Source organism: Borostomias antarcticus (assembly GCF_949987555.1).
Source record: "Borostomias antarcticus genome assembly, chromosome: 15".
In the NCBI taxonomy this organism is placed as follows: domain Eukaryota; kingdom Metazoa; phylum Chordata; class Actinopteri; order Stomiiformes; family Stomiidae; genus Borostomias; species Borostomias antarcticus.
Genome location: NC_140248.1, coordinates 14,080,052 through 14,107,229, shown reverse-complemented (window position 1 = coordinate 14,107,229; position 27,178 = coordinate 14,080,052). Strand labels below are relative to the sequence as shown.

Here is a 27,178-nt window from a genome sequence, read left to right as displayed (position 1 = left end):
TGAATAATCAGTGTTAAGAAAGGCACAAACCTCTAAAACAGCAGTCCCTTACCGGAGTCCCAGAGAGCCACTTACATGCTCTACTAGTTTTGATTGTTGTCCAGCCCTCAATTGAGTTCACAAAGCTATTTTCTGAGCTGGTATCCATTTTTATCTTGATGATTCCACTCTGAATCACTGGATTAACCAGCCTCTGGGTTTTGTAGGACAGCTGCTAACAATCAACGCTGGCATACTGCATACTCTTTTTTTTCTTTTCTAATTCGCTACATTTTCCCATTTGTGTTTTTCAGAGGTATCTGTGGGCGAGTTGCCGTGAGTTGAACAGAAATAAGACACGAGCGAACCCAACTGTCCCGACAACCGCCATGTTCCACCGGCGCATTCTAACCCTCACCCAACCCGGCACCTCATGCCTCTTTGCTTCCGTCCTCCTCGTCTTCCTCTTGGGCCTCGCCCACCTCTCCCAGGCCAGCTCCAGCCACGCTCCCAGCAGCCCGCCGGGCAACTGCTCTGGCGACGACGGCTGCTCCGAGGGAATCGTCCTGCCCATGTGGAACCCCCAGAACCCCTCGGTGGGAGATAAGGTTGCGAGGGCCATCGTCTACTTTGTGGCCCTCATCTACATGTTCCTGGGCATGTCCATCATCGCCGACCGCTTCATGTCCTCCATCGAGGTCATCACCTCGCAGGAGAAGGAGATCACCATCAAGAAGCCCAACGGCGAGACCACCACGACCACTGTGCGCATCTGGAACGAGACAGTGTCCAACCTCACCCTGATGGCGTTGGGCTCGTCCGCCCCGGAGATTCTGCTGTCCGTCATCGAGGTGGTGGGCCACGAGTTCGAGGCGGGCACCCTGGGCCCCAGCACCATCGTGGGCAGCGCCGCCTTCAACATGTTCATCATCATCGCCATCTGTGTGTACGTGGTGCCGGAGAGTGAGACGCGCAGGATCAAGCACCTGCGTGTGTTCTTCGTGACGGCGGCGTGGAGTGTGTTCGCCTACATCTGGCTCTACCTGATCCTGGCCGTCATCTCGCCCGGGGAGGTGGAGGTGTGGGAGGCCGTGCTCACCTTCCTGTTCTTCCCTCTCTGCGTGGTGCAGGCCTGGATTGCTGACCGCCGCCTGCTCTTCTACAAGTACGTCCACAAGCGTTACCGCGCCGACAAGGCCCGCGGCATCATCATCGAGACGGAGGGGGACGGCATGTTCTCCAAGATGGAGATGGACAGCCAGGGGGTCAACTCCCACCCCCACCCCAAGGACGTCCTGGACGGGATGCTGGAGGGGGTGGAGGAGGGGGGCGGGGGCGGGGGCGGTGGCGCGGGGGCAGGGCAGGACCAGGAGGAGGAGGCTCGCCGGGAGATGGCGCGCACACTGAAGGAGCTGAAGCAGCGCCACCCGGAGAAGGACATGGAGCAGCTGATCGAGATGGCCAACTACCAGGTCCTGGTGCAGCAGCAGAAGAGCCGTGCATTCTACCGCATCCAGGCCACGCGCATGATGATCGGAGCCGGCAACATCTTGAAGAAGCACGCCGCAGACCAGGCGAGGAAGGTGGTGAGCTGTCATGAGGCCAGCGGCCAGGAGGAGGACCCCCATACCGTCTACCTGCAGTTCCAGCCCTCCCATTACCAGTGCTTTGAGAACTGCGGCTCGCTCAAGTTGTCCGTGGGCCGTCACGGGGGCGAGAGTGGCTACACTGTTAAGGTAAGAGCATGACTCATCAGTCGCTTGCTATTCAGTAGGGTTGCACAATATATCGTTTCAGCATCGCCATTATGATGTACAGTACACAGTGTGCAGTAGTCACATGGCAAGATGTGCTTAAAAAATAGTTTTTTAGGATGTGTGATGTCAAGTCAAACACAACTTTTTTTTGCTGCTTGATAAAAAAGGAAAACTCGCACAGTTCTCATTTTCCATGACTAATCTACAAGAAAATTCTAACAATTTACTCTAATTTAAGGATACACTGAAAGGGAAGTTGGAGAACATCTTGCTTACGTACTTTGACGTATTTCCGTCTGAAACAGGCTGCAAGGGCGGGACATATGTTTAGATGAATTTCATTGGAACGTTATCGAGCGGGCGGGATATTCAACACTTGAGGCTGCAGAGTAGTTGACGTTTTGATTGACAGGGTGGATGTTGTGAGATTATTGGCCTAAAATCTAAGGTACCTGGTGTCGTAATTGCATGTGACCTACCGTTTTCCAGGAAGTAAGAAATTATATACTTTGATATAAGATTACAACAAAAGTAGAATTTTTGTGAACCAAAAGGGGACAGTATGCTGTTTTCATTTCTTTGCGACTTTAAGGGTTCTTGGATACGCAGAATGTGTTGCTAATGAGTGGCATGCAGGCTCTGCATGCACAGCGTACCACCAATCACAATCATTCTTCATTATTCAGTCATCTGCTGAAATATCGCAATATATATCGCAGTTATTTTTTTTTTAACAATGACTTTTTTTTCTAATACTAAATGACTATTATTCAGAGACATTTTTTCATTGACGTACAGTGAGTGAAATTGAGAATTGATGGAACCTGTCCTTTGTTTGTCAACCCCAGGTGGATTACCGTACAGAGGACGGTACCGCCAACGCTGGTTCAGATTATGAGTTCGCAGAGGGAACGCTGGTCTTCAAACCCGGCGAGACCGTGAAGGAAATGACGGTGGGCGTCATCGATGATGACATCTTCGAAGAGGACGAGCACTTCTATGTGCACCTCAGCAACCCTCGCGTGGTCCACCGAGCCGAGGTCGCCCTCCTCGAGCCCAGCTCCATCATCGCCGGCCACAGCATGGTGGGTGGCGGCCACACCTCCCACGTGACTCCCAAAGCGGCCCTGGGCGCGGCTCACACTGCCACAGTCACCATCTACGATGACGACCACGCCGGCATCTTCACGTTCGAGGGTGAGTCCATAAGGGTCAGTGAGAGCGTGGGCACCATGCAGGTGAAGGTGCACCGGACGTCGGGGGCGAGAGGCAAGGTGGCGCTGCCGTACCACACCGTGGAGGGCACCGCCAAGTCCGGAGAGGACTACGAGGAGGTGGCCGGCAAACTGGAGTTCCAGAACGACGAGACCATGTGAGTACGGTAGCACAATTACCTGCTTGCTCACCTGTTTCCTTACTGGTTTCACATTGCATGCATGTTATTTCTTCCTTGCCAAAGGTCGTAATTTACCAGTGTATAAATACTATTTGAAATCATTTCAATTACTTCTCTGTGCTTGATGGAATAGAACTAGCAAAATTGCAAACCTCACCCATCTGAAGTTCCAGTCACACTCAGGCAAAGTAAGTATCCTGAAACAGGTCTGATCAGGTGGGGTTCAGAAACTGGCTAATCACCATCTGGAATGTAAAAAGGAAGCTGATGTCTCTAAGGGTATTGCAAAGGGAGAAGCAGAGACAGACGATATACTGTACTGTAACAGGAGGGCTAATGGACAGAGAGAAAGAGAGAGGGAAATGGCTAGTTGCAGGGGAGAGAATGAAAAGTAGCTATATTACAGTTCGTTTCCAGTGGTGTAATTAGGAGTAATGGGTAAATAATGGGTAGCAATAGGGATTACTCCACTGACAGGGAGAAGGGAGAGAGAGAGCAGGAGAGGATGCCCTGGAGACAGGATGCGGCTGGATTAATCGCTAGGGGTTAATCGCCGCTAGGGGTAGTTAGCTTGCTAAATGTTTGCAGTGAGAGGAGAGAAGGGAGAGAGTAGGGAGAGAGATGTAGGCGTACGTACGGCGTGATGAACATCAACGCTCACACAACCAGCCGATCGCTGAGGTCATCTGACCAGGGGCTCCTGGCGATGCCTCGGACCAGGCTTAAAACCAAGGGGGACCGGGCTTTTCGGGCGGTGGCCCCAAGGCTCTGGAACACTCTGCCTCAGAAAATACTTTTAAAAAACTGTTGAAAACGCACCTGTTCAGACAGGCTTTTGGCTGCTAGTAGCTCTAATTGCTGAGTTGGTATTGTCTATCGTTTCTATGTTGTTGTGATTCTCTTTACCTGTGTATTAATCTCTTACTGCACTGCACTCTGTATTGCATCGCACTTTGTATGTCATTGCACTTTTACTTATTGTTTTTAATCTGCCTTTTTAATCCCTGTGCAGCACTCTGTGCATCCGTGCTGTGAAGAGCGCTATACAAATAAAGATTTACTTACTTACTTACTTATGATTGAAGGGGAAACTTGTAGAAGTAGGAGGGCGAAGAGAGAGGTAGAGAGGGGACGAGTGGGCAAAGCGATGTGTTTTAGAAGTTGTCTCTCACTGTGGGTTGGCTGACTGATGAGGAAGAGTGCTTGGGGAGTGTGTGTGTGTGTGTGTGTGTGTGTGTGTGTGTGTGTGTGTGTGTGTGTGTGTGTGTGTGTGTGTGTGTGTGTGTGTGTATACTTCACGCAATGTGCGACGAGAAAAACAAATGTAATCACGGTTGGATGAAGAGTGCCGTGTGTATATGTGTGGGTGGCAGGACGTGTGTGGGTGGGAAGGACAAGTCGTCTTTTCATATGATGGTGATCTGAAGATTTCTGTGGGGGCGGGGATCATGTGGGTTGGTAGAGTGGGGAGGTGGGCAGGTGTAAAGGCTTCCTTTTGTCATTGGAGTATTTCAACATCTTTGTCTACAGTATGCACCTGGGAAAGAATTATAATAGAATTAAAATATGTGTGTGTGTGTGTGTGTGTGTGTGCGTGAGTTTGTGTGTGTGTGTGTGCGTGTGTGTCTGTGTCTGTGTGGCCGTGGCGACATGGGAAGTTCTGCTCTAACTGGCTTTTCTTTGGGCAGTTACAACTCAAGTAGCCTGACAACCGACGTAGAGGTACAGAAGTGTGTGTGTGTTTGGGGGGGTTGGGGGTTGTACGTGAGTGTGTGGGTGCATGTGTGTGTGTGTGTGTGTGTGTGTGTGTGTGTGTGTGCGTGCGTGCGTGTGTGTGTGTGTGTATTGTGGAGGAACAGGAGGGGGGAGGCCAAGTTACAGGGAACCAACAAGGAGCCAAGAGGAACGGGCTTTAATTCAAGCATGCTGTTTACTGTTTGTTTTCCTGTCAGTTCTGAGCTTGTAAATAGATTGGAACTTACTCACTGAAACCATCACTCCATAAACAGATGGCAGAGACAGAGACACATTGTTCTTTCAGTATTTATTTTGCGGATTAGTCTTCAATCTGTGTATAATCCCTCTATATATTTTTCTATTTTTGTATGTGTGTGTGTGTGTGTATGTGTGTGTGTGTGCGCGCACACACAGTGTGTGCATTTCAGTGTGTGTTCTATGTGGAACAAGAGAAGAAAACAGAAAGTCTAAACAATGAGCTGTAGGAGAGAAAGTGGGAAAGAAGGCAGTTGAGATCAAACGGAAGAGAGGCATCCTCTGCAGGTGGAATCAATAGCTCGATATTCACTACTATTCCCTAGTTCACCCTGCCTGGAATAATACTCACGCACACCGGTTCAGCCAAGTAGGGTAGATTTAGGGCTCACTGGCACTTTGAAGATATGGGAGTCATGCTTGAAATCCCCAATATGGGCTCTGAAAAGAACTGATGACCGTACTTTGTGCATAGTCTTTGAAGATTTTCTCTCGTTTCGCTGAGTAAAAAAAGGACTGTTGTTTCGATTTAGGTTTGGTTCTTTGGCTGAGGTGATCTTTCCAACACTGCTGGTGTCTCAAAAGGTTAGCTCTCTTTTCTTATAGACCTTAGGTGTCTGGAATGGTTATCTGTCTTTTCTTATACTTTGAATCTCATCCTGTATGCCCCTCTACTCTTCATGTTGTCTTGCTTCACACGTCCCTCTCTCATTCAGCCATCATTCAGCCAGTGGAATCACACTGTTTCCTAGCTACTAGTGCTGGGACAGGGTTTGATGAACAGAATAATGCTGTGTTCACACCGGGCGCAAATTATTCCTACGGCGTGGCGAGTTTACATAGAAAGTCAATACAATTCGCGCGAACTGGGCGGCGGCGGCACGGGCCGCGCGAATCGCAGAACTCGGCGGCCAGGATTCGCCGCGCGAATCTCTGACGTATACTTCAGGCGAGGCACGGATGTCAACGCCGGGCTAATCGGCAGAGGCTAATCAGTCACACCCCGTATGACAGATTGTTCAGATATTTGTAGGCTACAGCAACATAAGAGTGACAGCCCGACGGCAACCCAAACATGAGCTAATTCCACAGCTGCAGCCTACAATTGCTAGCCATGAACGAACTGGTGGATACTGCATATCGCTGCCCAACGTAGGCCTATCCATTATCCAGTTGACAAACCGATCATGCACGCAGCATTATCATTCAGGTGATTAGTCTTTGATATAAACTCAGAGAGGCTAAATGCCAAGAGGCAATTGCAGGATTCCAAAGGCAGCGTATAATGACACATCCGACATTGAAGCGTGAAAGCGTAGCATACATTCCTTTTAAATGAAGAAACAAAAGCCTGTAAACAGCATAAGATGTATTAGATTGTGAGCAATATTCTAGAATCATATCCTATCATAACAGCTATCTGGTATTTGATGAGTGTAATGTATATCTTTCACCCTGCATTGTATCAAAATGAAAAATGACAGAAACACATACACACACACACACACACACACACACACACAGAGGGCAGCTACAGACTGGAAAGTTTCCCACTGTGGCGACAGCTTTGATTATTTGCATCTGTTTGTGTGTTTGTGTAGGGTGGGGGGTGGGGTGGGTGAGTGTGTTTCAGCAAACCCAGATCAAATGCTGGCTGAGATTACATGTACACTTTGGTCTCTTGCCAAACAGTGATATACTATATAATCAGCTCTAGTGTCTATGCCATAAAGTTCAGCTGCAATGATGAGAAAATCGAGATCGGTGCCAGAACCAAAAGCCTGACTATCGTCTGATATTAGATGCCATTTTCAGTGACAAGATACCCAATTGTCCCCACAGATGTTAATTGATTTTTTTGTTATCTTCTTCATCTGATTCATTTGTCAGTGTTTCAGACCTTATTGAAAGTTGGTCCTGAATGTTGTTTTCAATTTCACACCATGCAGCGTAAATGGAGCCTGATGTAGACAAAATGAAAGTGATAAATCAAAAGAACAACACTAGTGTACATTCCATAGTAGGTACCTGCTGCCACATACTGTACAGTCAGGTCAGCTTGATTTGTATAGCACATTTTCCTACAAGTGAATGTAATTCAAAGTGCTTTACAGTGATAATAAAAACAACTAGAAAGGGTGCTTAGAAAGCACAGGGCTCCACCCATTAATGCATTTTGTTGGTGTAGGCTAATTGAGTTGAAATGGTTAAACTCACTTCTCAGTATAAATATAGCACACTTGCACCATTGAAGATTAACCTTTTTGGTGGAGTAAATGATAGTGGTTTTTATTAGAGGTGGTTATGTATGAACACAACTGAACATACTTGTGTACTTGTATATTTTTTTCAATCAGCCATTACAGACAATAACAGAGGACATAATGGGTAGTAGTCGCACTAGTCTAGTAGCACTAGTCCTGTGTCCATGCCTCTGGGAGGGGTAGAGGGGCACTTGTTCAGTGTCCATGTCTCTTGGATGGGTTCTAAGTTGACTTATGCTACATCCCTTCATTGAGTTTCGTGAAAATCGTTCTGGTACTTTTTGTATAATCCTTCTTATGTGACGGATAATACCGTTTTTTCTGTTTGCTTCAACACCCAAATTAAAAAGAACACACAGTTAGTGAAACCTGACACTCAAGGGGCAAAACCTCAGCCCAGATGTGCAGGTAGCTCCTGATTTATATGTAGAGTAGGCTAATACCACAGGATCCAGAATAAGAAAATGTAACTTTTCCTAATACTGTACAGTGTTAATCTGATTTGTTTTTCATGAATCAGATATGATTTTGTTTTACATGCATAGAAACATATATTTTATTAATTAATATTGGGCGTAAAACAGCAAAAAAAAAAAGTTGATATCAAAAGCTGAACCCGGGTCGACGCATTGCTAGACTGATTCATTAGCACTCGGCCACCGGCGGTATAGTGAACTGGGCCAGAGAAGTAGACATAAAGGGAATTCCTTAAGGAAGCTGGTCCAAGTATGGCAAATGTTGTTTTCTTTTACTTCATGTATCCGCCCAGTGATTCTGATCCACACCAAAATTGTAATATGTTCTAACTTGGCCAAAGCTACACCCCTCCACCGAGTTTCATGAAAATCTCTCTGGTAGTTTTTGTATAATCCTGCTTTGTGAAGAACGAACGAATGAGCGAACGAAATAACACACATGGCCAGCGGTCGCTGGGTGGAGCCAATGAAATTAATACAATAAAATACCTGGGATAAAATCAAAAAATGCAATACAATAAAACAATAAAATCAATAAAGCCAATAAAAACAAGATAAAATACAGGAGTAAACCAGATAAAATGCAAGACATAGGAGCACTGGTGGTTCTAGGGGGTGGTAGATGCCACCCCTGAAAAAGCCTTGCCAGCTCTGAAGTTCAAATGTGCATGGGAGAGATAACATCTGCCCCCCCAGCTGGAACCACTGGCACCCTTTTGCCACCCCAGGTAAAACTTGCTAGAACCGCCACTGAATAGGAGTCTGTGTGAAAATGGGTCAGGTTCTCCTGGCCTAATTAGGACCAGGCTAGGACAGCAGGCGGCGCTGGGGGTGACCCGCGCATCCGTGCCCCCCGGCCACCCATGATGCACCACAACAGCTGCTCCACGCTTCGCTCACACACCTCGCTGCAGGCTTCATCAGAGCAGCCGGCTGTGTTAAATGCTAGATCTGTGAACTGTCACTGTAGATAGATAGATAGATAGATAGATAGATAGATAGATAGATAGATAGATAGATAGATAGATAGATAGATAGATAGATAGATAGATAGATAGATAGATAGATAGATAGATAGATAAAGTTTTATTTTTGTGTCATACGCCATATGGCGCCCAGCCCACATGGGCTTACAATACACAATCCATTCAGATTCATCAAAACAAACAAATTGTCTGTATCTCTGTATCTGTTTGTCTCTGTCTGTCTATCTGTCTCTCTGTCTGTCTGTCTGTCTGTCTGTCTGTCTGTCTGTCTGTCTGTCTGTCTGTCTGTCTCTCTGTATTTCTCTGTCTGTCTGTCTGTCTCTCTGTCTTTCTCAGTCAGCCAGCCAGCCAGCCAGCCAGCCAGCCAGCCAGTCAGTTTGATTTCCGTCAGCAAGTATTGTGTTGTTTTGGATGAAAGTGTCTGCTAAATGACTGTAATGTAATAACTTGCAGAATACTTCCTGCGGAAGTGCTGGGATGCATCATCCATCAGTGATGTATCCTGGGGTCATTGGGTGTTTCAGGTCTGTTCCAACATCATACACCCTCACCCAGGCGGCCGAGCCGGGTGCAAGCCGGTGCTTCCCAGGGGTGTGTTATGGTTCGGGCCGGGTCCGCCCCGGCTCACCCCCTGCTCCCAGTCTGGACCCCCGTTTCTGCCCCGGACCCCCGATTCGCCCCGGACCCCCGATTCGCCCCGGACCCCTGGTTCGCCCCAGACCCCTGGTCCACTCTGCTTGCTCCTGGTCCAGACCCTCGCCCCTGCCCCGGGCCCCTGGTTTGTTCTGCTCACCCCCTGCTCCCGGTCTAGACCCTCGCCCCTGCCCCGGACCCCTGGTTCGCCCTGCTCACCCCCTGTTCCCGGTCTAGACCCTCGCCCCTGCCCCGGACCCCTGGTTCGCCCTGCTCACCCCCTGTTCCCGGTCCAGACCCTCGCCCCTGCCCCGGACCCCTGGTTCGCCCTGCTCACCCCCTGTTCCCGGTCCAGACCCTCGCCCCTGCCCCGGACCCCTGGTTCGCCCTGCTCACCCCCTGATCCTGGCCTGGACCTTCCTGGACCCTGAGCACCTCCTCACCCAGAGACTATTGTACACTTTGTCACTTGGTTTTGTTCTACCTCCTTGTGTGTTTGGTCTTGTGTTCGTTGTCTTGTCTTCTATGTTGGTTTGTGTCCTCCCAGCCCCAGCTCTAGACACCTGTCCCCTCACTAGTCTCACGTCACTCAAGTCCCTCCTCTCCTGGCCCTTTAGTTCCCCCCTCTGCTTCTGCCTGGTCCCTTTCCCTGTCCCAGCCTCGTTCCCCGTTCCCTTCCATTGTGTCCTTGTTCCTGTGTCCTTGTGTTGGTGTCTTGTTGGAATCCCTCCATGTCCTTGTCTGGGTGATTGTCTGCACCTGTGTCTCGTTATGTCTTGTTGCACACCTGTACATTGTTCCTTGATTGTTCTCCCAGTGTATATATGCCCTCCTGTTTCCTTTGTTCTCTGTCGGTTCATTGTCAATGTTAGTGTGTGTTTCCCCTGCGTTTCCTCCCGGTATTATTTGGAAATTAAAACCCTTATTTTGAACCTGAGCTGCTTGCCTGCCGTCTGCTTTTGGGTCCTGCCTCAAACCCTAACAGGGTGAGCGAGCCGGGGACTGCTCACCCCTGGGTGGGTCGCCTGGGCGAGGGTGTATGATGTCATGTAATCAGCAGTAAACCATTGTATAACCTCCCTCTTGTGTGATCCTCCTCCTCTGTGCGGTGCAGTCCAGCGGCTGTGACGCCTCACTGCTCAGAAAAAGCCCTCTCCTGTCGCCTGTGAGTCAAACCATTGCCTGTATGTGTGTCCAAGCTTCAGTTTGTATGTGTGGACAGAAATAGACATCCGCCCACGTATGGTTAGGGAGATGGAGGGAGAGAGAAACAGCCTTAATGCAAGCGTGCAGGGGGGAGTGTGGAAGGCAGGGGCGAATACATCAGCTCCCACAGAGACCGACTAAAGAGCGCACCACAATCACACATTTACGTATTCAGCTTCCATTTAGTGTGGGTAAGTGTCTGGCTCAGACTTTGTGGTAGGGTACATTTTGTACGCGAGCGAGCATTACATCAACACACATGAGCTTTTCACGCATGCGAACACACATGGGTATGCAAGCACACGCACGCACACGCGCATGCAACACACACACACATACACACACAAAATCGCAAAAGCCCAGAAACAATCGCACATGTACACACACACACACGATCGCAAATTGCCAACACCCACCACCCACATACTGTACAGTACAGCACACACACACACACACACAATCGCAAAAGCCCACACCCACACACATACTACATACAGTACAGTACACACACACACGCGCACATAAACAATCGAATGTGCACACACACACACACACACACACACAGTACCCACTTATAGGATTGTACTGTATACACACACTACGGTTTGTATTTGTTCAGTGGTGTTCAGTATTAGCATACTGAAACTGTACCGCGTTGGCAGTAGGTGTTTTGCTGCATGCGGCTGATTAGCCCCTCTGTGTGCTTCGCCCCCTACTGCACTCATTTATTCTAGTTTATTTACGTTCCCCCCATGGCCACGGCAAGTCTGTGTACACAAACATGTGCCACGGAAATCAGACTCAGTGTTCGCACCCAGTGTGGCAGTACAGTAGATGGAGGCTTGTAATCAGGCGCTAATCTTCCTGGGGATTTTACCACCCATCAACACTGCAGTACCACAGCCTGCCATGCATCCCACACAGATCATCATATCACACAGTGTCCCGTGATTGGCTTTTTGAACTGTTTTGCCAAAGAAGTCGAGAGACCTGCAGAGTCTACGGTAGAGAGTAATGATGGTGAAAGGCGTCACTGGCTCTGCACGTTCCCTGTTTGCGTCATACCTGACTGGCCGCTCCTATGTGACATGGAGAGGGTCGAAGTCGGAACCACCTAGTCTGACTACGGGGGTTCCACAATGGTCTGTCCTGGGTCCTCTCATTTTTTCCCTCTACACTACATCTCTGGGCTCTGTCATTCGCTCGCATTGCTTCTCCTATCATTGATATGCCGACTACACCAAACTGGTCCTGTCATTTCCCCCTTCTGACACACAAGTGGAGACACGCATAGTTGGGTGCTTGACTGACATCTCGGAGTGGATGGCAACACATCACCTCAGGCTGAACCTGGACAAGACTGAGCTGCTGTTCCTCCCAGGGAAGCGCTGCTACTGTAGCACTGGGACCTGGTCATTACCATTGAAGACACAGTGGTGACGTCGGCTCGGACTGCAAGGAATCTGGGTGTGACCCTGGACGACCAACTGTTGTTCTCCGCACATATCACATCTGTCACACGCTCTTGCATATTCCTGCTCTACACCATCAGGAGGATCCGTCCTTTCCTCACTGATGAAATGGCACAGGTGGTCATCCAGGCTCTTGTCATCTCCTGCCTGGACTACTGCAACTCCTTCCTTGCTGGGGCCCGGCGTCAGCCATTAAACCTCTGGAACTTGTCCAGAAAGCTGCTGCTCACCTGGTGTTCAACCACCCCAAGTTCCCACACAACTTCCCTTCTCCATTCCCTATACTGGCTCCCTGTAGCAGCGCGCATCCAGTTTAAAACTCTGGCACTAGCCTATAGGGCAATGAAAAGAACAACTCCGTCCTACTTCCAGGCCATGGTCAAACCCTATACCCCCTCCTGACTGCTACGCAATGCTACCTCGGGGCGAGTTCTGGCAAGTAGTAATACTTTGGCTTTTCCTATATTAAAGGCAATTATTGTAAGTCGCTTTGGATAAAAGCGTCAGCTGACTGTAATCTAATGTAATGTAATAAAATAAGGCATGGTTGCCTTGCCAAGAGGAGATTTTGCCTTGTAAGGGGCTCTGCTTGGCGACAATGTTAGGTTTATCACGTTAAAATGTAAGATATCGATTTACTCAGCTAATTTAAACTCAACTTGAAGCCCCTATAGAAAATAAACTGATTTTCTCTCTCTCTCTCTCTCTCTCTCTCTCTCTCTCTCTCTTTCTGTCTATCTGTTTCTAGCTCTGTGCTTTTGTCTTTGCCAGTCCCTCAGAATCTGTGAGTCTGGCCTCCTGTATACTGCAGGTCAGATGTGTGCAATAAGCAGTGTTTTCTCTCCCTCCCTGGGAAGTGAGGAGCCAGGCAGATGATGGATGGAGAGACAGCACACTGCATGCTGGCTGGGCTATTAACACCATCACCTCCTCCCCAGGCCTGTTACGCCCCTCATCTCCTGGTCCCCGGCGGCGCGATCACGGTGCCACTCACCCACGCGCTAGGAGTTAAACAATTAGGAACTACAGAGGTAGATGATATCTACGCCGGGGAATGAACCGGCGAAAAATTAATTACATTCTTCATCTTATGTCAGATCTCTCTCCCTCCCTCCCCCTCTCTCTTTCTCTCTCTCTCTCTTTCTATCTCTCTCCCTCTCCCTCTCTCTCTCTCCCTCCCTCTGTCTCTCTCTCTCCTGCTGTAATTACTTGGTGGCTCTGTGTCATGGTTGTTCCCCAAAGCCCTCCTCTCCTCTCTTTGCTTTTCTGTGAGATTCTCTCCGCCTCAACAACTCTCTCTCTCACTTGCGCGCACACACACCCACATACAGTACACACCCACACACACACACATACAGTACACACACACACACACACATACAGTACACACCCACACACACACACACACACACACATACAGTACACACGCACACACACAAACACACATACATACAGTACACACACACACACACACACAGTACACACACACACACACATAAACACATACATACACAGGTGCACGCACACACACACACACACACACACACATACAGTACACACACACACACACACACACACACAGTACACATACATACACACACACACACACACACACACACACACACAAACACACACACATACTTACATACACAGGCGCATACACACACACACACACACACACACACACACACACACACACACACACACACACACACACACACACACCCACCCACACACACACAGTAGCCACTTATAGGAGTGCACAGTATGCACCCACAAAGTAAAGCTGATGTAAAGAATTCATGATTTGACAGAAACTTAAAGGGTATTTTGTGTGTAAGATGCCAGAAACTTAAAGGGTCTCACAGGAAAGAATGTCTTCTCAACAAGGGGAAACTGCAGCGTTCAAAGCTGATACTACACCAGGGCTGTGATACAAAGCAACATGCTGTGTGGTGTTAGGGTGGGGAGGAGGGGGAGGGAGGGCGGGGAGGAGGAGGTTTATAGATGAGAGGGGAAAACAAGCAGGGAGGGGAAAACTGCAGCTGTGGAGGGAGATTCATACCATTGATCTCAGCCATGCTGCTGGGCCTGCTGGGGTCCACTCTGTTCACACTGGAATATGCAGGAGATGTAATAATTTTGTATAAATGAAGCAATCCCGAGATGAGAGGGAAGACTTTATGACCTCCTTACACGTGTTCCACTGCGAGATCCTCCCTGACTACGCCAGGGAATCCTCCTCCCGGTAGATGGCGTGGTCCTCAGCCCTGTCATTGTGACGCTACAACCCCCCCAGGGCCAGAACTCCTGTCTGCCAGTCTCTCCTTAACACCCCGCATCAATACTGTATTAGCCCAGATGGGAGGCTTCACAGCCTCTGGATTAAAGGGGTAGTGTGCTATTTTGGACATTTAGTCCTATTTGTGGTCTGTCTACCATGAACCTGAAACATAGAGACCATAATTTCACTGATGGTTCCAGTATTGAGCTAGCTGCAGTTTTTCTGCAGGCTCACACAGGGCTACAATAGAAGTCAATAGGGCACCCGTAAATGTGTTGAAAAACTATGATAAATGTGCTTTTCTGAGACGGGAAGAACATAGTGTAATGGTCCCAGTCTCAGTGTGCTCTCCTCCTATTTTTAGGTGTCTACAATGACTTGCACATAGTCCCCTGTGGGAACAGTGAAAACAACTTATGTCCAAGCCATGCCAAACATGTAAAAATATTCGTATTGCAATACATTTCACAGGAGAGCTTTTTGAGACCAGTAAGATTACACCCTGTGCTTCCTCTCTCGGAAAAGCACATTTATCATAGTTTTTCCAACACATTTACGGGTCAATCAATCAATCAATCAATCAAAGCTTTATTTGTATAGCGCATTTCAAAAACAGTAATCACCCGGGGGCCAGATAAGTGAGCTGTAAAAATTCTTCCCTGACCCCTCTCAACAAGGCGATCGAGCAAGCTCTAGGAGTATGTTTGTCTACCGTCTAAGAACATTTATAAAGCAATAGAACATTTATAAAGCAATAAATGCTGGGTGCCCCATTGGCTTATATTGTAGCCCAATGAGAGCCTGTAGAAAAACTGCAGCTAGTTCAATACTGGAATGATCAGTGAAATGATGGTCTCTATGTTTCAGGTTCATGGTAGACAGACCACATATAGGGCTAAATGTCCAAAATAGCAGGTTTAAGGCAAGGCAGAGGCCCAGGGGATGACAGGTCGAGGGGGATATTTCACTGGTACACAGAGGAGTAAGGCAAGCACTGTGTGTCAGTTGTTCTCTTTAGAGAGAGAGAAAAAGAGAGAGAAACAGTAGCACTACAACAAAAACAAGCACACGTGACACACGCCAGAGACACAGATCTTGAACAAGAGGGGGGGGGGGGGGGGGGGGGGCAGATGGAATCAATAGTTGATGAATGAATGAACAAAGGAGAATGTCTAATCAGACATCCACAGTACTGCATAAGAGAGAGGGGTTAAGAAGCAGGGAGCGGAGAGTAAGGAAGACAGAAACGAGAAGGAAGAAGGACAGCTTCCTTTTCGTTCTCTCTAAGCGTTGCCCCTCAGTGATTCGCCAGTTCCTTTTGATAAACAATCCAGTTAGCAGCTCCTTCAGGATGAGAACACAATGGAACGGCAGAGCTACAGCTGATCTGAGACTGTGGCCTATCACTGACAGACATACTTCAGCAACACACACATACACATACAGATTGACAGGTTTTTGCATTGGTGAAGCAATTTCAATTTCATTTTGCAGAAATGTGAGGGTAACACTCAAAGCACTTCCGATAACATAACCAGTAGAAGACACGGTGATTGCACTGCATGATTGAGTAATGGTAGACTGGATAAAGAGGAGACTGGAAATGGAGGAGAAGGCTTCAGGCCTCAGGCCATGACTTTTTAACAGAACATACACTATTGCTATACCTGTTGCCATGCCAACCCCGTAAATGTGTGTTTTTATGCACTGTGGGTGCACAAAAACACAGCCATGTATAGAGCACCATCATTTGACTCTCACAGTTTGAGGCTTACCTATGGGTATGCAACCTCATCAGCATTTATAAATATGACTGCTGTGTGGGCTAGAAGAAGGAGAGAAGGATGCTGGCCTAACTGCGGGCCATCATGAACAATGTCTCCCACCCTCAGTCTACATGACACAGGCCAGGCAGAGGAGTACCTTCAGCTGCAGACTGATTCTGCCACAGTGCCCTACGCAGTGCTTCCGTAGGTCCGTCCTACCAGCTGCCATCAGACTGTTCAATGCATCCCCTGATTGGCTGGAGGTGTTGAATCCTGTGTGTGAGTGTGTGTGTGTGTGTGTGTGCGCATGTGTGTGTGTGTGAGCGTGTGTGCGTGTGTTGGTGCTCCTAGTGTTAGGCAGAAACTCATTTTCCCAGTGGGTTTGCGTGTTGATGGTGCCCCCAGTGTGTGTCAGGCAGTTTCCCATTGGATTCCTACTTGTCTTTGTCATTTCACTCAGGTCACTCAACTCATGTTGTGGCTCATTGTTGAGAGTGCTGTTTCTAAGGGTAATCAAGCGAATATAAGTCAATTTGTTTGTGTTCTATATATGGACGTCTGTGGGTGTGTGTGTGTGTGAGTGTGATTGTTTGCTCTGGTGATTAACAGTGCCACTCATTACCTGAAGGCCACAGTGTGGGGTTAAGGCCCTGTGTGTAATGAGATACAGTACAGACCTTCTGGCTTACATTCTTCTTCCTTCTGTTCTCATCACTGCACACGTGTGTGTGTGTGTGTGTGTGTGTGTGTGTGTGTGTGTGTGTGTGTGTGTGTGTGTGTGTGTGTGTGTGCGTGTGTGTGCGCTCGCGTGTGTGGGTGTTGGGGTATGTTTGAATGGAGAGGGGGAGGTGACGCCTGGGGCCTCTCCATCCGTGTGTGTGTGTGTGTGTGTTTGTGTGTGTGTGTGTGTGTGTGTGTGTGTGTGTGTGTGTGTGTGTGTGTGTGTGTGTGTGTGTGTGCGTGTACCAGAGCCTGTCCGCTGAGGGTCTGATGTTTGCGCTGGGAGAGCTGGGAGACACGACGGCTGAGTGACTATTCTACAGCGAGGTGCTTATCCCGTCTGCTCCAGCCACACCAGCTGCCCTAGCATGGTGCTGTGATCGCTGTCCGCTGCCATCTGCCTGCCTCTGAACCACTGGCTGGCATCTAGAGCGGGTGGAGCTCATCCAGCCATGGGAGCACTTCAGCGACAAGGCTGCACTAAACATTTACACTGATATGACACCATACGGACTACAGGCCTTTTGGGTCAGTGGAAGCCAGTCAGGAGAACAGGGAGATAAGGAGAGAGGCTGAGGGGATGACAGGAGGAGGTAGGGGTAAATTATTGACGATTAATGGTGTGTGCACACCGGCCATGGAGATGTCCCAGTGAAATATAATTAAAGTGAAGACTGTGGGGAATTAAGCTGCAAGTTTGGGTGATGGAAAGCCAGAGTGTGATTTATATTTTAACCATGGCACTCAGAGATAGATCAGTGGCCTTGTGGTTAGAGTGTCAGCCCTGAGATTGGGAGGTTGGGGGTTCGATCCCTGGCTGAGTCATACCAAAAACATATTTTATTTTTTATTTTAAAGGTAACCGTTGCCTCCCAGCTTGACACTTGGCACAGCATCAAGGGTTAGATTGAGGGTAAATCCCTGCGACACACTAGTGTGATGTCCAGGGGGTGTACTTGTAAATCAAGCTGCCTCACGCTAAGGAATCAGGAAATAGGCTCCTGCCCTATGGGCCTCTAGGCTCGAGAACCATTGGTTCTCAAGGCTACCTACACAGAGACATGGATTAAAGAGGTAGATAAGGGTGTGTGTGTGTGTGTGTGTGTGTGTGGACTCTGCTGGGGCCATAATTTGAGTAGTCTGGAATAAAGTGAATTGAGTTAACGTGGAAGAAAGTCCAAGTAGCCTAAATGGCACGTTATGTGCCAGATAGATACCAGCTACCAACAGCTCGACTGGTCAGCAATACTTGAAAAGTGGAAAGCTGCGGTCAGTGACAAATCAGAGGCCAAATCAGCCACACAGCCCACTGTCTGCTAGTCTTTTCATTGGTGTCCACGAATATCAAAGTTCAAGACCAAAGCAAGAGTTTCTGGGTACTCAGATTATATAATTTGAGTGGCTAAAAGTGTCTCTTTCTTTGTCCCAGACTTTCTTCATTATTCATAAACTCTAATCACCGAGGTCCCCGACATCCGTGTGGCAAAATCTGCTCTCTTTCTGCAACTGTCCCTTTATCTTCTCAAAGTATTCAGATAAAAAGGCAGAGAGGAAGCCATTTTCTTTACATCTCTGCATGCGGTTATTCATCACTGATCCCTTTGTTGTTGTCCCGGCTCTAGGCTCACCAGTCAGTCTCTTAAAGCTGCGCTCAACTAGAGACTGAGGACATCCCTCCAGATGTCATTACTAAAAGTGGATGGAAACATTTTGAGAGATTTGAGAGAATAAATATCTGCATTGCAGAACCGATCCAAAGTCCTTTGGGGCAGTCCTTCCTAATGGGGCGATGACATGTTTTGATTCTCCACTCCAGTTTGTGTGTGGTAAGGCGGGTCCTTCACCTTGTTGGACATGTAGGCATGGCTCTGATTGGTTGCGTTGGTTTTCGGCACTGTTCTAGCAAAGATTTTCAATGGAGATGTCTCCAGATTTTTGAAGGCGGAGATCTCCAAACTAAGTCAGGTATTGTGAGGCTATTCTGGCTCTGTTCCTTTGAGCCTCACTCCTAAGTTTCCACTTGTCTGTCCGTAGGAAGCTGCTCGAGGTGAAGATCATTGATGACGAGGAGTACGAGAAGAACAAGACCTTCATCATCATCCTCGGGGAGCCGGTGCTGCTGGAGGTGGGACAGAAACACGGTTAGTGAGGAGCCCCTGTGCCCGCTAACACACCCCAACCACCGCCATGCCCTAGCCTGGCTCCAGTCCCTGTGCCCGCTAACACACCCCTACCACCGCCATGCCCTAGCCTGGCTCCAGTCCCTGTGCCCGCTAACACACCCCTACCACCGCCATGCCCTAGCCTAGCTCCAATCCCTGTGTCTGCTAACCCACCTCTACCACTGCCATGCCCTAGCCTGCAATATCAGGAAATACAATATCAGGAAAACAACAAATACTTCGCCCCACAAAACTAAATCTACATCAGGCCCCCAGGATTCGAAATCTAGAGTGAAGCCCTATTGAACCGCGTCATCTTAGAAAAAAAACCGTCACTGATACCTCTGACATGCACAGTCAAAGGTATCAATGATGCTTTCTTGTAGTCCACGAACAAATTGCTCTCCCCGCTCTGAGTTAGCGATGAAAAGCGGCTTGCTTATTAATTTACTTTCGTCAAATATATCCGTTGGAAAACATATTTTTTCATCCAGACATCTTAGTTTTAACAGTATAATTGTGACTGAACATGTTTTGTTTGCTAGTAGGTGGTATTCATTCTGTTTCGAGCTCGGCGGGTTAGCCGCGAACTTCATGCCGCAGCGAGAGATCCTGTCTCTGGGTGGACAGCTGTTCAACTCGCCTGGGACCAGGTCCCCTGGAGCTATTTCGCCTGGCTGCACATCGCGTTGTTGTCAACAGAATGAATACCACCTACTAGCAAACAAAACATGTTCAGTCACAATTATACTGTTAAGACTAAGATGCCTGGATAAAAAAATATGTTTTCCAACAGATATATTTGACGAAAATAGATTAATAAGCAAGCCACTTTTCATTGCTAACTCAGAGCGGGGAGAGCTATGAACGCAATCTGTTCGTGGACTACAAAAACGCGTCATTGATACCTTTGACTGCGCATGTCAAAGGTATCAGTGACGTGTTTTTTTCAAAGATGGCGCGGTTCAATAGGGCTTCACTCTTTCGAGCAGTCAGTGAATGGAGTGACCCTATCCAGTTCTATTAATACATCCATGATCTACATGCACATAAAAGAAAGAAGACCGGTATTTACCTGCATTGAAGGCATCCTTCCAGAAAGTAGCTACAATCTTCACAGCTATCACCTGTGCGCTTGCCAAATAAGAGCCCAGGCTACAAGATACATTTTGAATCTTGAATTGAAGCCTGTTATTTAGTTACTCAATATAACCCAGAATAATTAAGTTGGTAGACCAATATCCGCTGTATCTGCGTTGGTGAAAAAAACCTCAGCCTACATCTTGTTCTCTTCAATTTCCGAAGTGTAGGCCCTACAGACATTTTGATATGCGCCTCTTTACAATGAACGAGACATTAGCCAACATCTCTCACACATAGGCTACACCGTGCACATTAAACGCATTCAATTCAGATAGTAGAGAATCTCCCATAAACTCAGCCAGGTAATGATTAAAAACATCAACCTGCTGTTTTAGACTTGCCTACGACATCATTTATCACCTGCCTCAATCAGACCCTTTATTTCATGCGTTCGTGTGAGGACACTTTCCTCGTTTTGCCATTAATTTAAACAATTCCTTCCCCACCATCTCATACTTCGTATTGCTCCATTTGTACTTTTATTATTTTATATTTTCAGTGCACAATCAACATTTAGGCCTACCAGGATTCAAACGTCCATCCATCCGTTCATCCAAAATTTGACTGCAGAGCGCATCCAAAACATACATTTCTGAGCGTAGCTTCCCATATCATTGACACTATAGCCTATTATTATTCACGGTTCACAACGGATGATCTTCCATTCTTCTTTTACTTTTCCAAATAATCCAAAATTCCTAATTCCTATTTTGACTTTTATGCAGGGCCTATCCACCATTTGTCCACGCTGTGAGAAAACCAAGCCTGGCTTAAATAACGCGCACGTCTCTCCCTCGAGTAGGCTTATTGTTGCACAAAAATAAGTGATTCATAATCAGTCCATAACGAAAGACTTCGTTATCTCCGCTCAAGCAACTGTAACATTTCATATAATTATCTGGCTCTATCTTTGTAATTCACCCCTAATTTAAAATGAAATGACATTAAATCAAATTTCTCCATGCTTCATGCTTGATAATAGCTCTATGGAGTTGCTGCTCGGGATTATATTGTAGGCCTAGACTAATTATAATGTTTCTTTTTATAGGCAGACCATTATAATGCCATAATGTGTGTTGCAATTGTGTTGACATTCAGCAATCTACTGTACATAAGTAAAGGACCAGAGAGCATATGTAGGGGTGGGTCTTATGCCCACCTCCCTTCTTATCTCTAAAGCGCATTGTGTTGCCTCTGGGTATGAAATGCGCTATACAAATAAAGCTTTGATTGATTGATTGATTGATTGATTGATTGATTGATTGATTGATTGATTGAGAGGAGTGGATGAGATGCCCCCAGAAACTTTAATAGGGATATCTAACCGGCTGCTATAAACAACAAATAGATTATCTGAATGTTTTCTCTGGATACTAATCAACTCCAAACTCATTGGAAACGAATAGCTATAGCTAGCTAGCAAATTAAATTTATGAAACTGTCAACTGTCCCGAATATTGGGATGTCGGACTCGGAATACAGTCGACGTTAGCTCATTTTATTTTGCTAGCTAGGGCTATGCTAGTCAGTAAGAGGCTGTTAACGTTATTGCTAACTTTCATTAAATGGAAGAAAATTTGCCTACCATTCTGTTACAGGCTGAAACAAACAAGGTCGTATGTCCTCTGGATCCAATTCGGGTTCAAACATATATGGTTGTACCACAAAGTTGTGAGCGTCCGGAGCATCCATTTTTCAGTAGCAGTAGTGGTACTTGACAGCGCAGCTGGCAAACTTCTGCGAGCGTGTCAGTAGCCATGGTTACCAAACTGTCAATCATATTGACTGGCAGTTGTCTTGACACGCCCACAAAATGAGGTGAACTCGTAGAGGGGGAAATTTGGGCATATTAAAAGCAGTATTATAGTACTTAAAAATGACTGAATAACAAAATTGATGGGCATATTCTATTCTATGTCACCTAAAGATAACTGTCATGTGTCACTTACAACCACTTTATTCCCCCTTTAAAGGCATCAACAGTCTGTGGTGCTCTCAGGCGGTCAGGAGGAGTGTTAATCAATGAAAATGTACCCATAGTCTGTAGTCACACTACTGTAAGTACGTGCTGTAGGATGATGGTCACCAGCCTTGAAGGAGTAGTTTGGTATTTATAGTAAACCCTCTTATATGGTTATTTATGATAATGTACTGTACAATGGTCCATATAAAATATAATATAATATTATAAATATTATAAATATAATATTAATATTAATGCTCATTGCTCATGTCACAGCTACAGTAAATCCCAGCTAAGTACACAATGGCATATATATGCCCATAGAGATCTATTATAATGGTAAGCTGTGACTTACCAGTAGCTGTAACATGTCATATGATTGTAAATAATCTTATAACAGGGCTTTTGATGCTAAATACCAAACAACTTACTTTAAGGCTGGCAGCCATCATCCTCCAGCACATACAGGCAGTGTGTACAGACTATGGGGACAAACAAACATTTTCATTAACTAATATGAATGTTCCTTTCATATTGCCCATGGCAGAGTTCAAATGTATTTAATGGACAGATATATGTTTGAGACGGCACAAGTTATATAATACAATAGTTGGATATTAATTGGCAGTACAGTAATGACTCAGGGGATCTTATGTCAGCAGTAAAGTAATTGGTCCATGTACAGCAGGATCTGTAAAAAATAAATAAATTACCGGACCCAAGGGGTCTTTATTCGGCCACACAGTGACACACACAATTACATACAGTGAGCAGCGACACGGCACACAAATGGAATTTTTCGGGCCTCGCCGGTGGAAATTGTTCTCTGCATTTCTCCCATCCAAGCCATCCTCCAGGGGCAGCCAGGAGCTGTGGGCAGCCATCGTTCATGGCGCCTGGGGACCAAGTTCAAGTGCTCAGTCCAAATCCTGGTCAGGGACCAGACTGAAGAGCATCTGTTCTTCTTCATGCTTTTCATATTGGGTTCTTTTGGGAGGAAACCCTTGCGAACATGGGGAGAACATGCAAACTCTGCACAGAAAGGCCCAGTACTAGATACTGCACCAACGTGCCGCAGTATTACTGTAGATAAATAGGTGTTTGTTGTGTCCCAGGGGACTCCAATGAGAACAAGCCAGCGGTGGGGGGTGAGGAGGACGTGGCTAAGATGGGCTGCCCCAGCCTGGGAGAGCACACCAAACTGGAGGTGGTCATAGAGGAGTCTTACGAGTTCAAGGTAACCCACCAAAACAGCCCAGAGAACCACCCCCCACCCCCTCTCTCTTTCTCTCCCAATCTCTCTGTCTCTCCCTCTCTCTCTCTCTGTCTCTCTATACCCTCATGCTTTTTATGAGTGTGTCCCTCCCTAGACCATGAGAAAAGTTGCAGTTTTCATTACCCTCACTGTCGAGATGTCTGCCATACTCGCTCACATAGGTGACTCGGGTCAGCAGCTCATTGGATTTAGGGGAGGCTTTAACAGGCCGACACGTCGTTGCTCCCTGTCAGAGACGACAAAGCTGACCTGGAGCAAACAAGCAAATGGAACAAGTCAACACACCACGCTTCTTACCCTGGCATCATGCTGCCTGCCACTCACAACTGTGACATTTCATTATTACACTATTGGATTACACTTTTACGGTTATTAGGGCCCGAGCACTGGCGGTGCGAGGCCCTATTGAAACTCGAAGGATTATTATTATTCTTCTCCTTCTCCTTCTCCTTCTCCTTCTCCTTCTCCTTCTCCTTCTCCTTCTCCTTCTCCTTCTTCTCCTTCTCCTTCTCCTTCTCCTTTACTCCAAACAAATGCCTTTTAGGCGGCCTGAACATCGATGAAAACGGATGAAACTTTGCAGATACGTCAGTCCCGGTGAAAAATTTGATAATTCATGGGTGACGGAAATGGGCGTGGCAAAACGGCTCAAGAGCGCCCCCTGGAAAGTTTAAAATGGCGAGCCCCACCTTTCAGTTTGATGTAGGCTAACGAAATTCGGTGGGCATATGTATTTCATTGAGCCACACTTAAATGTCTCTTGGAGCTATACCCAACATGCAACAGGAAGTCCGCCATTTTGCTCTTAATGTGCCATTTTGTCCTTGTTTTGACCATTTCCATGCCTCGTACTTCGACGAACTCCTCCTACAGATTTCATCCGATCAACTTCATATCGGGTCAGCTTCATCTTAAGACCTTTGTGATCAAAAGTTATTAAAAAATTGAGTTTTCACCAAACACCCTTGCCGTGGCGCCCTGCCAAAGTTTGACATTTCGCCATAAAACACGAAGTCCTCATAACTCCTCCATACATTATCCAATTTGTCCGATATATCTCACGCTTCATGACGGTTCTGTCCTGAACACATCTATGTGTCAGTATTGCGTCATACTTATAGCGCCACCTATTGGTGAAACAGGAAGTCCTCATAACTCCTCCATACATTATCCAATTTGTCCGATATATCTCACGCTTCATGACGGTTCTGTCCTGAACACATCTATGTGTCAGTATTGCGTCATACTTATAGCGCCACCTATTGGTGAAACAGGAAGTCCTCATAACTCCTCCATACATTATCCAATTTGTCCGATATATCTCACGCTTCATGACGGTTCTGTCCTGAACACATCTATGTGTCAGTATTGCGTCATACTTATAGCGCCACCTATTGGTGAAACAGGAAGTCCTCATAACTCCTGCATACATCATCCGATTTGCACCAAATTGATGATGCTTCATGAAGGTCACCTTCTGAACACATCTATGCGTCGGTATTGAGTCACACTTACAGCGCCACCTACTGGTGAAACAGGAAGTACTCATAACTCCTACATACATTATCCGATTTGTCCGATATTTCTCACGCTTCATGACGGTTCAGTCCTGAACACATGTATGATTCAGTATTGCGTCATACTTATAGCGCCACCTATTGGTGAAACAGGAAGTCCTCATAACTCCTGCATACATCATCCGATTTGCACCAAATTGATGACGCTTCATGAAGGTCACCTTCTGAACACATCTATGCGTCGGTATTGAGTCACACTTACAGCGCCACCTACTGGTGAAACAGGAAGTCCTCATAACTCCTACATACGTTATCCGATTTACTCAACATTTCTCACGCTTCATCAAGGTACCGTCCTGAACACATCTATGCTTCGGTATTGAGTCACGCCTAGAGCGCCACCTACTGGTGACAGGAAGTTTCTCTCAGTACTGCACACCGAAATAGCACAGCCTTTAACGGCGCAGCACCCCGACACGCATGGGGTGCGAGGGCCCGCTCACTGCTGCTCGCAGCCCTAGTTAATATATGGATTCTAATGTGTTTTTTTCAAGATTCAAGATCTGTTTATTAGCTATGTATATGGTTCACACATAGCCTACTAAGAATTTCACTAGGGTTGTCTTTGTTGTTTGTGTGTCTCTGTGTTTGTGTGGCGGTCTATAGAACACGGTGGATAAGCTGATTAAGAAGACTAACTTGGCTCTGGTGGTGGGGAGCAGCAGTTGGAGAGAGCAGTTTGTCAGCGCTGTCACTGTCAGCGCCGGTGAGTGTTTCCCTCTCTCTCTCTCTCTCTCTCTCTCTCTCTCTCTCTCTCCTGATTCCCAGGGCCACATAATTCCAAACCTTACAACAAGGAAGTTAAGTCAGTAGTGTGTGACCACACGTTCTTAAAGTGGTAGCAGTAATACAGGCAGAGATACGAAGACGAGTGTTGAGACATGATAAATAGTGGCAGACAATCATTATAAGACTTTTGCAACTGTGAGGTTGAATGTCATGTCACAACAGTTTTATTAGGGCACCAAAAAATAAAACCTCTCACTGTCCTTCAGGTGACGACGATGAGGAGGAGAGTGGGGAAGAGCGCCTTCCGTCCTGCTTCGACTACATCATGCACTTCCTGACCGTGTTCTGGAAGGTTCTATTCGCCTTCGTCCCGCCCACGGAGTATTGGAACGGCTGGGCCTGCTTTTTCGTATCCATCTCCCTCATCGGCGTTCTGACAGCTGTGACCGGTGACCTGGCCTCTCATTTTGGCTGCACTGTGGGGCTCAAAGACTCAGTCACCGCAGTGGTGTTCGTTGCCCTCGGTACCTCTGTTCCAGGTGGGTACCGGTTTGTCTAAAAGCTTGTGCTCATCTGTCTGTCTTGCTGCCTTGGTGATTACTGTGTAGCTAAGTTTTGGTCTGTTGCCTCAACTTTTTTTAATTCTACTTTTATTTTGCCTTTATTTAGCCAGGGGAGCCCATTGGGACCCGGGCCTAATTTAAAACTCTGAACCTATGCCAACTGCTAAAGGTTTACTGATCGCTCATTCTTGCTTTGTACTCTCCCAGACACCTTTGCCAGTAAGGTGGCCGCCATCCAGGATCAATACGCCGACGCCTCCATCGGGAACGTGACGGGCAGCAACGCCGTCAACGTGTTCCTGGGCATCGGCGTGGCGTGGACCATTGCGGCGATCTACTGGAAGACCAAGGGGAAGGCCTTTCAAGTGGACCCGGGCTCGCTGGCCTTCTCCGTCACCCTCTTCACCATCATGGCGCTGGTGTGCGTGATGGTGCTGATGTACCGGCGCCGTCCGGGCGTGTCCGGCGCCGAACTGGGTGGCCCGAGGACCGCCAAGCTCCTCACCTCCCTGCTCTTCGTTTCCGTCTGGTTCCTCTACATTCTGCTGGCCTCGCTAGAGGCCTACTGCCACTTGCCTGGCTTCTAAACCACACAGAGAGAGAGAGAGATAGAGAGAGATAGAGAGGGAGAGAGAGGGATAGAGAGAGAGGGATAGATACGGCTCCTCTCCCAATGTTTACATGTCTATCCCTCATGTCTATCCCTCACTTTCTTTTGTTTACTTTTGTGAGTGTTTTAAAGTATTTGTGTTATTTAATGTAATCTATACAGTAAAAATGTTCCTCTGGAGACTTTTCTCCTGTTTACAATGATGTGGATGACGACAGCCTTTG

At 47.2% G+C, this 27,178-nt stretch overlaps 1 protein-coding gene across 1 annotated transcript; it reads left to right on the top strand.

The window, feature by feature from the left end:
* Positions 1-368: 368 nt before the first annotated feature.
* Positions 369-26,931, top strand: slc8a4a (solute carrier family 8 member 4a; the record flags this gene model as incomplete). Its single annotated transcript, XM_084449796.1, has 7 exons — positions 369-1,715; positions 2,585-3,108; positions 18,966-19,072; positions 23,315-23,436; positions 25,659-25,758; positions 26,048-26,320; positions 26,552-26,931. 7 exons carry the CDS (start codon positions 369-371, stop codon positions 26,929-26,931), a joined length of 2,853 nt encoding a protein of 950 aa, XP_084305922.1.
* Positions 26,932-27,178: the final 247 nt, after the last annotated feature.